Source organism: Urocitellus parryii, chromosome 10 (genome assembly GCF_045843805.1).
Source record: "Urocitellus parryii isolate mUroPar1 chromosome 10, mUroPar1.hap1, whole genome shotgun sequence".
Taxonomy (NCBI): Eukaryota; Metazoa; Chordata; class Mammalia; order Rodentia; family Sciuridae; genus Urocitellus; species Urocitellus parryii.
In genome coordinates, this window is record NC_135540.1 from 72,617,222 (window position 1) to 72,632,752 (window position 15,531).

Below are 15,531 nucleotides of genomic sequence, written 5' to 3' on the forward strand. Positions count from 1 at the left end.
CTAACTCCTAGTAGCACGTGTTCTGTTCTTCAGAGTCCCTCACTATGGATATTGGGGCCGTGAGCTTCTTTCTCCAGATACTGCACTGCCTTCATGCACCCTACCATCCTATTTAGAAGGTTGCTTCATCAATGATTCCCTAGTCTCTTCATCCCAAATCATAAAGTTCTATGTCTTCTGATTAGTATTTGAGGGTTTCCCTTTCAGCTTTTTTTTTTTTAATCTCATTAGATTCTGCTCATCATTCCAGTTTTTTGGAATTATTTAGATTTATTCATCTCACATATCAGCTTTATTTCAGCTTCACAGTATTAGCCGAGTTATCCTTCATGTTCTTATACTTGTAGTTGAGAAGTCAAAAAAGATTGACCTATGAACATCAGTCCATTAATCAACACCCTTTAGATGAAGTTCACTCATTGCATTATCATACAGCTCCGTATTCATGGAAGGTTAATGGTTTATGACTTCTTAATGCCTATCTGAATAACTCCACCATTCCTCTGATCTATCAGCTATTGACTAAATTGAAAAATGAGGATTACCAGGCATGATTCAGTCCTAATAAAGCCTTCTGTCTTCTAATGATGGAATTCTTCAGAAACCATCTTTTTAATCACTAATCCTAAAATTTCGCCATCAATATCAAATGATTATGAATTTTCAAAGTCATTACTCTGTGTGCAAATGAGATCATATGCTTAACCCTATGTATGTCTGCATATTTGCATGTTCAAAGCTCTTTTGTTTCATAAAGATCTGAGTTCCAGTTCTACCACTGAGATGCTAGGTAAACTTGAGTGAATTATTTAATCTTTCTGAACATTTGTTTTTTTCATCTGTAAAATACTTGTTTTGAAGATTAGAAGTAATACATGAAAAGTTACCAGGATACTATCTCTCATACAACAGCAATGATAAGTAAATCTCTAAATCATTAAAAACATCAGAATGACCAAATTAGTGAGTTCTAAGAACTATAAGGTGTTATTATTTGAACCCAGATTCCCAATTCTTTTGGAGTAGCTAAATGCCCATTAAGAGCTTATTTTTCACCTTAACATTGTTAGTTCTGTTTCCTGTTTTAAAAAAAACAGCCTACTTTGTTTGCCAAGAGGATAGAAATAACAAGTAAATTAAGTACGCCTATTTTCTATTTTAGGATTTATTCTTAGTTGAAACCTGAGGTTGATATTAATTCACTATCAAAGTACTTATCAATATATATGGGTTACTATTTTAAATAATAATGGTATCTCACTTATGTGAGTTAGATGCTGGCTGAAATTATAGGAAGGAATAAGGAGTATTTCCACAGATTTTTGCAAAAATCTTTTTTCTTTTCAGCCTCTATGATAAAAATACATCTGTCTTTTCCTTTTTCTATTCTCTTTACTCATCTACAAAGTTGTTCAACCTCTTAACTGTGGATATAATGAAAATTAAAAATCTAGTTGAATCAGTACCATAGAAATACAGTATTTCTGAAAGTCAAAGAAATTAAAATGCAGAAAAATTGCAAAGACCAAGTACAAGGAATATAACAAACTATTAATATTTTAATAAATTTTAAAGTCAGAAACCACTGGGGTGGTTCTGTAAACATTTGCAGGAGAGAAAACGTAACTTTTTTCACAGAGTGGAATATGTAATCCATTTATGTGGGAAGTCTTTGACTTTAAACCCACTGGTATGCAAAGAAGAAATAAAAATGAAAGAATGAGCAACAAAAGTCACAGTAAAATCTGATAGGTCCTAGGAAAGGAGGAGCTCTTTTAAGAAGAAATATGTCTCTCCATTTTTTTTATATTAGAATGTGACTTTCCTTTCCTTCTTAAAAGAAAAAAAAAGGCATATTTCATTTTACTTGTAAAGGACTGCAAGGATGCTATAGATAGTTGCCTGATTAGCAGCAAGTCCACACAGATTGAATTGCTGATAACTATGTTCATTGAAGTCCAGGTCAGTGGTTTATGGCCATACCAGTGGGACACCGCTTCCATTTCTGGTGACAAACATTCTAATAGCTTTCCATGTCGTTTTCCAAAATGGAAACATCACAGGTCACAGTCCCTAGGAAGTAACTGTTAAAGCCTTTGATGGTGGCTGGAAAACTTCTTGTCCTTTCTGGTAAATGACTAGACAAAAATTCAACTTTACAATGACAAGAAAGCAAAGATGTATAGAAATGACTTTAATCATGACCTTTTTTTCCACTTGGCATACTTTTTCATCTTTCTGATGATGCACATTGTAAATTTTCCTCTTGTTTTGAAACAGAACAAGCAAAATGCTAGTCTAGCACTGATGTTCACAAAAGCTTCTGTGTCAACATCTTCTATCCCTTAAATATTTCCATTAGAACTTGTTATTTACCATTTTCTTTGAAATTTTAGCCCAAACTGGATTAAACATGGGAATTTGAATAACTTTATTTCATGAACTCTCTTGTTGATTCTCTCTTCCACCTCTTAAAAGCCCTGAGCCAAGGTCACTGGGGATCTATTTATTGCCAAATTCCATGGGATCTTTTCAGCCTTTCTGGGATTTGGTCCCTTGACATTTAGCATTCTGGAATCTTCCTTCCCTTTTTGACTTCTATAACTTCCTCTCTTCCAGTACTCCTCCTTGTCTTATTTACTTTCTTAGTTTTCTTTGTTCCGAAACCTGTAGGCAGAGTATTCTCTGTGACTAGTTTTCTCTTAGATGAATTTTCCCAAAGTAAAGCTTCAACTAGTACTGTTATATGGTGACTCTCAAGTCCTTCTATCCAGCTCCAGACCTCTCTAATGAGCTACTCATCTTGTGCCATATTCTACTAGACATCCCAATGGCATTTCTCACAGGCATCTTATCCCTAATAGTCCTAAACCTGTCTCATCACACCGCCCTTTCAAGCATGTTTCAGTCACGTCGACTACCCAAGTGAACATTACTATCCTCTGTGAACACCTTAGCCAAAGCTCAAGAGGCATCTGAGACACCTGCCCTTACCTCTTCAGTATCTCTCAAATATGTCTTCTTTTAAACATCAATCTTGTTCCTCTTTTAACCCTCTCTCCTGAATTATTCATGTTTCATTCATATGACTGTTTACTAAATTACAAACAGATTTAGGTTCTGCCCTTAAGTGTTGAGAGCCATCCATGGTTTGGAAGTGTGTCACTGTGCATGGAGCCTTCCTCATGGATAGAGACATCTGGTATCTGGGAATGATGCTCTAAAAATGCACTTTATCTGGTCAGTTGCCCAGGGAAAATGTGAATCTCTTTCCTGCTCTGCCATGGTCCACACAGTACCAGAGACAGGTGTGGCCTGCCAACATGTCAATCAACCTGCTGACTGCAAGACATCTGGAAGCAAGACTCCACCCTTTAAACATATGCCTGCCTTTCATGTACACTTTAAATAAACCACCAGAGCCATTTTCCCTTTTTCTAGTTCCAGAACCCATGTGGACTAGATCTGGCCATAGACTCACCAATACTTAAGTTTAGTGATACGAAAGTTTAAAACTGGGAAAGAGGGTTCACCTACAGGGAAGGCCTTTCTGAAGATTGAAGCAAGAGTGTGAGCCACCCAGATAAAGAGAGAACTTCATGAAGGTTCTGAAGCAGGAAAAGACTCAGAGCATTCCAGAAGTTGAATAAAGCCAGTTACTGGACAATGCCATCTAATGAAGATGGAAAAGTGATCATGGCCCAGACTCTATAAATTTCGTGGGCTTTCATTAGGGGCTAACAGTTTGAAGCCAGGACTTTAAAAGAGTTATGCAGTTCATTTAAGTTTTAAGAAGATGACTGGATGCCAGGTAGAAGACAGTTTGGATGCATACCACTCTCCCTCTGTCTTGACTTTTAGGATTACCATGCCCTGCCTCCAGGCATTAGAGCTTCTAAAACAGATTAATGCAGTTCGATTTCCCAAGGGACAAGGTGTAATCACCTCTTCTTTAAGATAAAATTTTAAATATTTAGATAATGGACCAGCATTTTACTCTATGGTCTTTGCTTACTTTTTTAGAAATTCCATTTCCTATAAATAATGGCACTTCAACCTCCTCAAGATTTGAGAGTCAAATTTTGACTCTCAAAAGGGTCTCCAGGTGTAAGTTTCCCTTCCTGTCAATCTAATTGCTGCTGTTAAAGAAAAACGATGCAGTATTTATCAAGACATAGTAAGGTAGACAGGACCATCATGGTGGGTATAGGAAAGGATGCTCTAAATGCAGCATGGGCACGTGGAATTTATAGCCAAGGAGCAGGGTGGGGAGTGAGGGAATAAAAAGTTCCTAAGAGGAAATAGCAGCTTAAGGAGGATTCTGGCAAATGATGGGCCAGAGTGACCAACTGGGGGAGCTGTAGGATGAGGAACCTGATCAGATACGGAGGATGAAAGTCTTGCTAAACAAATTTAGCAAATTTCTTTGCTGAAGCTGGACTTAACAAGGAAGTACGTAGATGAGCCTAAGAGAAGGGTCAGGATCTTGACTGTAGTTTGACCAAGCAAAAAGTCTTTGTCAATCCATACTCTTCAAGATCAGCTCAGGAGCCAGATCCAGAGAGAAGCCCTGGGCCACCTCTGTCATGCATCCTCAAATGGATTGGCAGACTGGCTCATGGTCCCTCACCCTCACAGGGAGGGAGGAAGCACACTGCAGTGCTGGCATGAAGGCTTCTCACTTACTGTTGACAGCTTTCCCATTTCCATTCTCCCTTTTGTTCACTAGTGCTTCTCATTCACTGATGCACAGAATATTCCCTACAAGTTGATGACAACTAAATCAGTTTAAGCCTAATAATTCTTTGATTTATGTACAGTGCTTGGCATTTCTTTATGATGGATTTAGTTTCTAGAGTGCCTTCAAATATATGTTTTTATTATATCTTCAACATATCCCTATAAGAAGATGGTACAATATGAAGTTAGCGAAAAAGTTAAGCTTCCTGTGCAAAGTGGCCCCTTCACTTTGTGACACATGGCCTGGAATCCAGGACCAATATATCTTAGTTCTACCATCTTTATATCTGGGACAGTTACATTTTTATGGTATTTTGATTTCCTCTTTGGCCCACAACTAATTAAGGGAAAGAAACTTTTTAAATTGTTTCGTGACATAATATTATATGTTCATGCTATATGCATCCTTTTGTTCATTTTCATAATTTATGGTTTAAAAAATGTTGGCTTATTATGTTTTTCTGTTTGTTGTGAGGAGTTCATTTGTCTTGTGTTTTTCCTTAAAACTATAGAAATTTATTGCCTCAAGAGTTCTGAGGCAAAAAGTCTGGAATCAAAGTGTGGACAGGGCTCCCTCTGAACTGTGGTGTCTTTTCTTGTCTCTTGTAGCCTTTGTGGTTGCTGCAGCTCTTGGCCTCCTAGGTATAGCTGCATTGCTCCAACCCTCCATCTCCATGTGGCATTCTCCCTTTCTCTCTGTCTAAACACGTCAGTGTCTTCAGAAGTGTGCCCAGTTGATTTTTAATTTGGGAGATTTACTGATGTTCTTTTTGTGGCCTAGCATATTACCAAGTTTGTAAATGTTCCACAAATACTTGAGGAACAATGGGAGTGATCTCTTTTGATTATACTTGGGTAACTCTTATCCAAAATACTTAGGACTAGAAGTGTTTGGGATTTGGGAGTAGATGTTGGTATATTTGCCTATATGTCATGAGTCATTTTGAGGATGGGACCCATGTTTATATGTACCTTATACACATACCCTGAAGGTAATTTTATACAATATTTGTAATAATTCTGTTCATGAAATAAAGGTTCATAGCATGGAATTTTCCACTTGTAACATCATATCAAGCCCTCAAAAACTTACAGATTTTGGAACAAATTTAGATTTCAAATTTTTGAGTTAGGGTTACTGTATGAAGTTTTATATTTGTATAGTGAGTCATGTGTTCAGTTCAGACACTCCATGTGCCTAGATAATTTTCATCTACTTTCTCTGTCAAAGATTGAAAGATGTAAGGTTAAGTTTCTATGATTTTTGCTAATTCTTACACTACTTGCAAGTATTAGTTTGTATTTGTTGATGATTTGTTATTCAATACACATGAATTCATGATACTTAAATTATTGTGTATGGTACCATTTTCAATATACAATAACTTTATATGACTCAGTGTTTTCCTTATAATCTTTTTTGTCATATTCTTAATCCACTTAATAACTTTAATAATATTTTGTCCCTTTTTTCTTTTCAACTCTACATTGAATGTTTCTTATAAAAACACTAAATATGCCTTTTTTCCTTTTTTAACCAATTATTTAAAACCTTGTTGTCTAGTAGGGGTTTAACCTATTTCAAAATTATTAGTTGTCCAAGATTCTAAGACACCAAGACCCATAGTCATGGTCCCTAGAGCCAGATATTCAGAATGGAACATAGCTAAAATCCTGATTCAAATCATCTGAATCCAAATTCAAGGGTTGTTGAGCAGCCACCAACATGGACTTAAGGCTGTGGCTCACTCCTGGAGTGTGTAAAACTGCCACTCAAAGACATCACATGACAGCTGGGTGTGGTGGTGCATGCCTGCAATCCCAGCTACTCAGGAGGCTGAGGCAGGAGCATTGTAAGTTAGAGATTGGGCTCAGCAACTTAGAAATACCCTGTATCAAAAAGTAAAGAGAGCTGTGGGTGTAGCTCAGTGGTAGAGCAACCCTAGCTCCAATCCCCAGGACAGGGAGTTTTTTTTTTTTTTTTTTTTTTTTTTTTTAAAAAAAAAAAAAAGGAATATGTAGTAGTTCATTCTAGGGCCTGGTGCAAAAAAGGGGCTGACCTGATGAAAGGTCTGTTAAAATAATCATCCTTCAAAGTGAGAATGTGCTGTTTTCCTGGCTGTCCAGCAGTTGGTGCTACACAAGCAGGAGAAGCTTGCTTCCCTTTGAGTGAAGGTGTGGATGCCAATATAAATCCTGAGAATTTAAAAGGCAAAACTCAATATTGGGTCTTATATACATGAGGAAAATGAAAGATAGGCATATTTAAAATCACTGGCTAAAATACTTAAATTTATACATAAAACAGGATCATATTTAGAATTCAGAAGGTATAAGCTATCAAAATTCATTTTTAAAAGCAACGACAAACCCATAGGCCAAAAAAAAAAAAACTCTTTCACAATATTCTTTATTCACACATCCAAAGGAATTATAATTTCATGTTAGCTAAATGATTAATCAAGTTAATCATTTAGTTGGCTTTAGGAGCCTTCATTACTTACTCTTTCATGTTATCTTTGCCCCATTAATTGGCTCTGGATCCGTAGAAGGCCTCTGCAGAGTGTATTGTACCTGTGTCCACCTCTTGGTGGTATCTGGGCAGACAGCACATCCCCTGAAATGCTATAAACTCCTCTCCTGGAGGAAGAGGTCACCTGTTTGTCTTCATGTTTAGTACCTGTTCTGTCAATGTTAATAGGTTAGAATTATAAACCTTTAACGAGGATCCAGTACATTTTGAAAGGTAGCAACTCGGATAACACTCGGAGAAGACTGTTCTTGTCATTAGTACTTCAGGTCATAGGATGACAGGTGAGGGAGCCTGACCAAGGGTCAGGAAATTATTCATACTTCTTTGATGTATTTTTTAATTGTCCATATGTGTATATTTCTTGCTGATTGCTTGGGATGAGCTTGATTGTACTGAATCACTATTATCAATTCCTCTTGTTTAATAATCTGCATTTTTATATGCTGAAAAGGTGAAGAGGGCTATAGGAGAGATTGACTAAATAACACTGAATCCCAACATAATGTAAGTTTTATATACATTTTGTGAAGCCTGAAGATTATTATAAAGTCAGGTAAGTGTTAATCATCTGCTGGGTGTTCAGAGCTGTGTTCAAAAGAAATATAACACATATTTTGTCCCCTTGAGGCTTTTTGTGAGCAAATTATGGGAAGTGTACCATATTGCACTTATAATAATTAGAACCCAGTGTGAGACAATATTTCTTAAATTGCTGAAATTTGCAATAGATAGATTGTAGCAACCCAGCAGGGAGGAAGAATCACCATGATTGGACATTTGTTAGTGTCAGGCATGTAGTGCTAGATAAATCTTATTTTTGTGTAACTATCAGAAACTCTCATGGAATAGCTAATTATCCCATCATACAGAAGAGAAAACTGAAGCTCATGAAGTTTAAGCCACCTGCTCAGTGTGGGTAGTAAGGAGCATGGCCAAGAGTCAAACCCTGATTTACATTGATCTCACAAGTTTATAAATTATTTTCCCACCTTTTCTAGACCATTCAGTGTGATCAGTGAGTGTTCATGGGTTAGGATAGGTCTGTAACAGTGGGCCTCCAGGGAGAGAGATGGTGAAACAAGGTGATAATTCAAGTTGAATGAAGAGGCTCTTTGAAGAGTTATGGCAGCAGTAAGCACTGGAGATGAGGCTCTCCGGGGAAGGTTACCAACTCCAGGATGGAAGAGACTCTGGGAGGGAATGGCCTGGCAAAAACACAGTGTATCTGTGGGAGAAGATTCCTCCAGAAGCTATGGCCAAGATACAGGATCTTTTGCTAAACTGTATCAGATGGTCAGAATGGAGCATATGAGTAGAGGGAAAAACCCAGACCTCTGTCTCCTCTGACCTACCTGGTCAGATGCAAAGGCTCACAGGTGATCCAGTTCACAGTGGTCACCCTCAGGAACTGAGCAGGGAAACAGAAATGGAAAGTTCATCTGAGGGAGCCAGAGAAGGGCCTGTTCATGTTATCCCCATAGCATGGACACAGCCATAGCTTGAGGAGCTTGGCACTGCTCCTTTTGAACCTGTGCACATCAGACTCACCAGCCCGTGGTCTGACACAGGACCACTCTATGGGAGATGACAAACTGCCACATTGGAAACCATCAAGTAAAATGATCTGATCTTAACGTGATGCTCAATGATAAACCAATTTTGTTTCACAGTGGTCAATGTTAATGTTTAATGTGTTTTATAAGCCAAAGATGTAGACATGTCCTAGAAGAATGATGTAGGAAGAAAGGCAAGTGTAAAAAAGACCTAACATAGATGTTTGTCCATTCAAAATGTTCATCAACCAGGCATATTCCACCTGTGGAAGCTGTAAGCTGTGCAAATGTGTGTGCAGGTTGCATTGTGGAGCTCATTTGGCTCTTTCTGTGTTCCAGTGACCTATGGCATGATGAGCTCCAATGTATACTACTATACCCGGATAATGTCGCAGCTCTTCCTAGACACCCCATTGTCTAAAACAGAGAAAACGAACTTTAAAACTCTTTCTTCAATGGAGGACTTCTGGAAGGTATTTTCAAATAACTTTGAAAGTACATATTTATGCCTTAACTTTGTTTATTTGGCCTCAGAATTTCACTGCATGTGTTTCTTCAGGGCCTGCTGAGTGTTTACTACTTTGTGAGATGTTGTAAGTCATGGTGAGTTCTTCAAATCTACTGCTGCTACCTTCAAAGAAGGATAAAGTTAAGATTTATTGAGATCTTTGCAGATGCCTTATGCCACACTGGGTATTTCATACCTTCCCCATTTAATCCCCATGGTAATTTACAAGGTCAATACTGCTGCTGTCCCCAGTTTGCAAATGAGATTCAGGTGTTTAAATGTGCAAGGTCACTTGGCTGGGGAATAAGAGACTTGTTCCTACTATGACAGCCACTTTTCTGCGCCAGTTTATTATTCATTCAGCCATTCATGGTTCAGTAAACATTGAGAATCAGGAGAGCATTTTGGTTGCTCTGTGTTGCTTGGATTTTGTGTTTTGTCTTTGTTGGTGATGACATGTATCCCCAGCTCTTGGGATGATGTTTAATACAAGGGAAGCATATTCTTTCAAAGGTTTGCCAATGTAAAATTCAACCCAGCCCCTTTCCCAGTGTCAAAAATTCAACCATAGTAGCAGAGCATAAGCAAAAAGTTATATAGAACAAATTTTAAGCCAATCTGGGCAATATGGTGCTCAGTGTCTAAGAAAATCTGATGGAAATGGAAAGAAAATGATTGATTCTCCATGGTGAGATACTTTGTAAAATTCTGACTAACCTCTGGGTAAAAACTGTTGATTTTAAGCATAAAAAAAAACTGAGTCATGGGAATCTATTAATAAATAACAGTACTTGGCATCAAAAGCACATTTGTATAATATTAACATTTGCCCCCTCAGTGGAACTGGTTGCTATCTCTGCTGATCATCTGATAAAGATTATATGCTGAGAAGTGGCTAGATCTCTCTTCTCTTGGGGTGTAGCTCGTTGTACAAACTAACAAGAGATTTCTCACACATATACAGTTCTGTGATAATAAATTCCAAGCTCTAAAGAGGAGGAGATATGTTGAAAGGCTCCCGTAGAGCAGGAGTTCAGACATTAAAAAAAAAAAATCCACCAGATGATAGGCTGACAATTGACACTCTTACCTTTTAGCTCAGAGCAATGATTATGTGGAATGCTGTTTTCATGAGGAAGAGTAGAATTGATTGTGGCTGTGGACTCACACAACACTCTCACCTGACTGCCTTTAGTCCCAGAACAGAAATCAGAGTGGCCACTTATTAAGCACCCATCCTGTGCCAAGTGTACTGACAACAGAACCCCCTCTTACTGCTCTACCTTGTTCAGAGTAGCCAAAACCCTGGTAATGCAAATATTTCAGGCAGAGGCAAGACAGTGACTTGGAGATTTTTTTTTTAAAAACCATGCCATTGTGCCGGGGCTGTGGCTCAGTGGAAGGGTGCTTGGCTGGCATTTGTGAAGTTCTGGGTGTGATCTAGCACCAAATAATTATTAAAAAAATAAATAAATAATGATGAAAAAAGGCAAAAGAAGAAAAAAAAAGTTGTCTTTGCTTTTAGTTTGCAGAAGGCCCCTTACTGGATGGGCTGTACTGGAAGGTGCAGCCCAGCAACCAAACAGAAGCTGACAACCGAAGTTTCATTTTCTACGAGAATCTGCTGTTAGGGGTTCCACGCATACGACAAGTCAAAGTCAGAAATGGATCCTGTTCCATCCCCCAGGACTTGAGAGAGGAAATTAAAGAGTGCTATGATGTTTACTCTGTCAGTAGCGAAGACAGGGCTCCATTTGGGCCACGAAATGGAACTGCGTAAGTATCTGGGACTGTGGCCACTAAGTGACATTGACTCATTGACTCATTCTCTGACCTCCCACTGACATTCCATCATTTATTCTCTGATGGTTTTAGCAATTAGAAGATGCCTTCAGTGAGTCCTCAAAGCTTGTTTTAAAGCTTGGGCCAAAGTGACATCTGGTGTCTTTTAAGTTTTCTCTACTTTTCAATTCCCTTCTAGTTTCTCTATGCATATTTCCAAAAGGCTAAATTGTTGATTGTATGATCCACAAAAAACAAATTACCTGAGTCTTTAAAGTTTTATTTAAGATGTTTTGATCCTTTTTTAAATCAGTGCATTATAGTTATACGTAATATTGGGGTTTATTTTGATAAAATTATACAAGCATGGAATATAATTTAATTCAGTACCCAGTACTTCCCCCCTTTACCTTCCTACTCCCTCCTCCCTTTTCCCTTTCTTTGACCCTACTGGCCTTTCTTCTGTTTACTTATAGTTTTTTTTTTTAAATCACTGTGTAATGGATATATATATATATATATATATATATATATATATATAGTGAATTCACTTGTCATATTCATGTATGTACATAGCATAGTTTGGTTAGTTCCATTCCACTGTTTCTCCCTTTTCCCAGCCCTCCTTCCTGCTTAGTCCATTTTCTCTCCTTTACTGGTTTCTTCTCTGTTTTCATGGGATTCTCCCTCAGCTCCTTATTTTGGTCTAGCTGTTGCATATAAGAGAAAACATTTGACCTTGACTTTCCAGGTCTGTTGGCCATGTATATATTGTCTCCTAGGTTATTCAGTAGGAACTTTTCTGATGTAGAAATTCCTTTATTTTTAATATTTCTTATAAATAGCTTTTTGTTTACAGTGCAGTTATTTGAAGTGTAACTTATTTGAAAGTTTTTGAAAGTTGTACATATTTATGGTGCAGTACAATAATCTGACACAGGTTTACAATAAGTAATGATCGAATCAGAGTAATTAATATTTCCATCTCCTCAATCATTCCTCTGTGTTGGGAAACTTTGGCTACTTCTTGTTATTTGGAGATATAGCATGAGTCATTACAGACCCTACTTGCCCCTGTGGTGTGGAATATCAGAAGTATTTCTTCCTATCTGACTGGGGTTTTGTGCCCTGGATCTGGCATCTTTTGTCCCCATTCCATGCTCTCTCCTAAACTCTAGTGACTACTATTCTGTGCTTGTATTTTATGAGATTGATTTTACAACTTTCACATATGGACATAAACATGTAATATTTACCTTGTTCCTGTCTTCTTTCACCTACATCACATCATGTCCTCCAGGTCCATTCACTTTTACACAAATGGCAGGATTGCATGCATTGTTTGTTCTTTCTTTCTTTCTCTTTCTTTCTTTCTTTCTTTCTTTCTTTTTTTCTTTCTTCCTTTCTCTCTCTCTCTCTCTTTCTCTCTCTCTCTCTTTCTTTCTTATTGCTGAACAATATTCCTCTGTGTGTGTGTGTGTGTGTGTGTGATTTTTTAATCCATTCTTCAGTTGATAGACACTTCTTTTGATTCTGTATCTTAGCTAAAGTGAATAGTACTGCAATAAACATGGGGATGCAGAGGTCCCTTCGAAATGCTGATTTAATTTCCTTTGGATGAATACCCACTAGTGAGACTGCTGGCTTATATGCTACTTCTACTTTTAGTTTTTCAGGGAATCTCCATGAAAAGTGTAGTTTTTTAAAGTATGAGCTGGTAAGGCAGCATTTTCTTTCTTTCTTTCTTTTTGTCTGACTTAAAGCCCCTGGTTTAAAATGTATGTTTATAATCCTAAGTATACATTTGTACATGTGCACCTTTGCAGGAGTTTTAGTATACTTTAGCACCCATGCTTCAAATATTTCTGCGTTCTAAACTTCCTAGGTTTAGAATTATTGTAGTTATGCCAGATAAATGGGCAAAGCTCTCAGGCTGTCTCAGGGTGGGCCTCCTGAGGTGGCTGCCCCAGGGTAAGTCACTATGGCAGAGCCACCTTCTAAGCAATGCTGAATGACTAATGTCTGGTCATCTGCATAATTTTCTTGAGAACGGAGTCACCCAGAATCCACATTTGTTATGTTCAATGGGACAAATACCTTTTTCAATGACAAGATAATTTACCTACAATTCAGTGTACACTGTATTTAGTACCAAGGCTCAAAAGTCACAAATTTAGTAGAAATCGGGAGATTAGACCAAAGGTACTAAATAATCTGAAAAGATTTTTTCCAGGTTATGAAAGTGATTATACTTTCTAATGCTCCTTTTTCTAAGTCCTGCAGAATAATATATTTAATCAGTGGCACCTTTTCAAATATTTTACTGTATCTCACATCATTAATAAGAAATTTTTCCAGCCCCTACTCTGTGTGAGATTCTTTTTATAGATGTATTATTTTATCTCTCACAAAATATATGCATCTCTATATAGGCATCATGTGTATTTTATATGGAAAAAATGGAGACCACATAGCAAGACACAGGATGGACTTGTCCCCTTTTATCTGTGATTTTCACTGGGGACTTGGAGTCATGTAGTCCTTGAGTATAGACAATCATCAGGGAAAGTAGCAATGGGAACTCGGGACTGATGGCAGAGGCTCTGTGGACAGACAGCCCCGTGTGTATTCTCAACTCTACCATCAAAAACTTTGGGACTAAATTGATCTCAGTAATCCTTAGGACCCTCAATGCCTTACTGGGGCTAAAAACTGTATGACAATTCAGTAACACTAATGAAGTACCACATCAAGTGTATTACTCAGTATAATAAGACTTATTTCTTTTTTTAAAAAAAATTATTTGTTCTACTTAGTTGTACATGACAACAGAATGCATTTCCAATTCATTGTACACAAATGGAGTGCCATATTTCAATTCTGTGGTTGTGCACAGTGTAGAGACGCACCATTCATGCAATCATACATGTACCTAGGGTAATGATGTCCATCTCACTCCACCATCTTTCCTATCCTTATCTTACCAGGAACCTTGTAACTGCCATTGGTATTTTACTGATTTTACCTGTTTGTTTTTGTTTTTTAAATTAGTTGGATCTACACAAGTGAAAAAGACTTGAATGGGAGTAGCCACTGGGGAATAATTGCATCTTACAGTGGAGCTGGCTATTACCTGGATTTGTCAAGAACCAGAGAGGAAACAGCTGCCCAGATTACTAGCCTCAGGAAAAATGTCTGGTTGGACCGAGGAACCAGGGCAACTTTTATTGACTTCTCAGTGTACAATGCCAACATTAACCTGTTCTGTGTGGTCAGGTGTGTACTGAGGGCACATACTGCTCCCAATTCTGGGGAGTGCCTATATATCCTATTCTGGAGATAGGCCAAACAACTCTTGCTTGTAGCCGTATAAATGAGGATCCAGGTCAATAACAAGGCAGGGGTGAAAACTGAAGTCTTAGTGGGACATGGAAATTTCAGGAAGGGATTTATGATCCTAGAATATTATGATTTGGAAAGAACCTTAAATCTAGTCCAAGTTCATGCCAGTTCAGACCCTTTTCAGAAAAAGCATCTGATTTTCTAACACCTATCCTCAGCCATTATGAGGATGATCAGAGCTACGTGCTCCATTACATGTTCCAAGGCTGTCAAACATAGACTCCCTTCCCTGACCTTCCCACTCTCAGATGATGCCCAAGCTATTAGTGCATAGTCAGTGTCAGGGGCTATACCTTATGGATTCCTGCTCATGCTTAAGTCTCACCAAAGGTACCTGAGGTGAACTTTCCCTTAATGATTCTAAGAGAATTAGAAGAGGATAAAAATAGGCAAGCAGCCAACATTTAAGTCAATGTCTATCTATAAAAACTCTAGCTCTATCTCTCACTTAGTCTTAGTATGTCCTTCCCAGACTTTAAGGGTGATGACCATCAAAGCCAGTTACTCCGTTTTCCTATATAGTTTTCTAATTTTCTGGAAGTGGTTGTCAAGTACAGAGCCAGAGTCAGTCAGAGAGACATGGCTTGACACAGAGCCTCTTCCTTCCCCTTACAGTTGACTCTGAGGCTGTCACCAGGCTCTGCTCTCCATATTGCTCTCTCGAAATTGTGGTCCTCATGGCTACTCTCTAGTCCTACCTGTACCAGAGGAGATAGCAATGCCTAGTAGCTTCCCAAGGGCTTTTAAATGTCTGAAATCATGGAGTTAAAGATTCTGTTTCTAATTTGATAGGAAAATGGTACCATTAAGTGAATCATTTAACTTACTTAATGTTAGAACTGTAAAATGGGAATTTTAGTTCAATCATAGGAAAGCACTGATTATCAGTGCCATTAGTATGAATGAAAACATGTTACTGCTTCAGACAATAGGCCCTGATTGAGAGCCTGTGAACCCCAAAGCACTGGGGAGGGGAAAGAAAGTACCCTGGAGGAAAGTATCTGGTGCTAATT

At 38.0% G+C, this 15,531-nt stretch overlaps 1 protein-coding gene across 1 annotated transcript in view; it reads left to right on the forward strand.

Moving 5' to 3' along the window:
* The window catches only part of Pkd2 (polycystin 2, transient receptor potential cation channel), a 52,595-nt gene that overhangs the window by 11,563 nt on the left and 25,501 nt on the right, over window positions 1-15,531 (forward strand). The window contains exons 3-5 of the mRNA XM_077803151.1: window positions 9,166-9,299; window positions 10,860-11,110; window positions 14,168-14,392. Of these exons, the coding sequence (XP_077659277.1) occupies window positions 9,166-9,299; window positions 10,860-11,110; window positions 14,168-14,392 (610 nt within the window). The remainder of the gene's footprint in view (window positions 1-9,165; window positions 9,300-10,859; window positions 11,111-14,167; window positions 14,393-15,531) is intronic.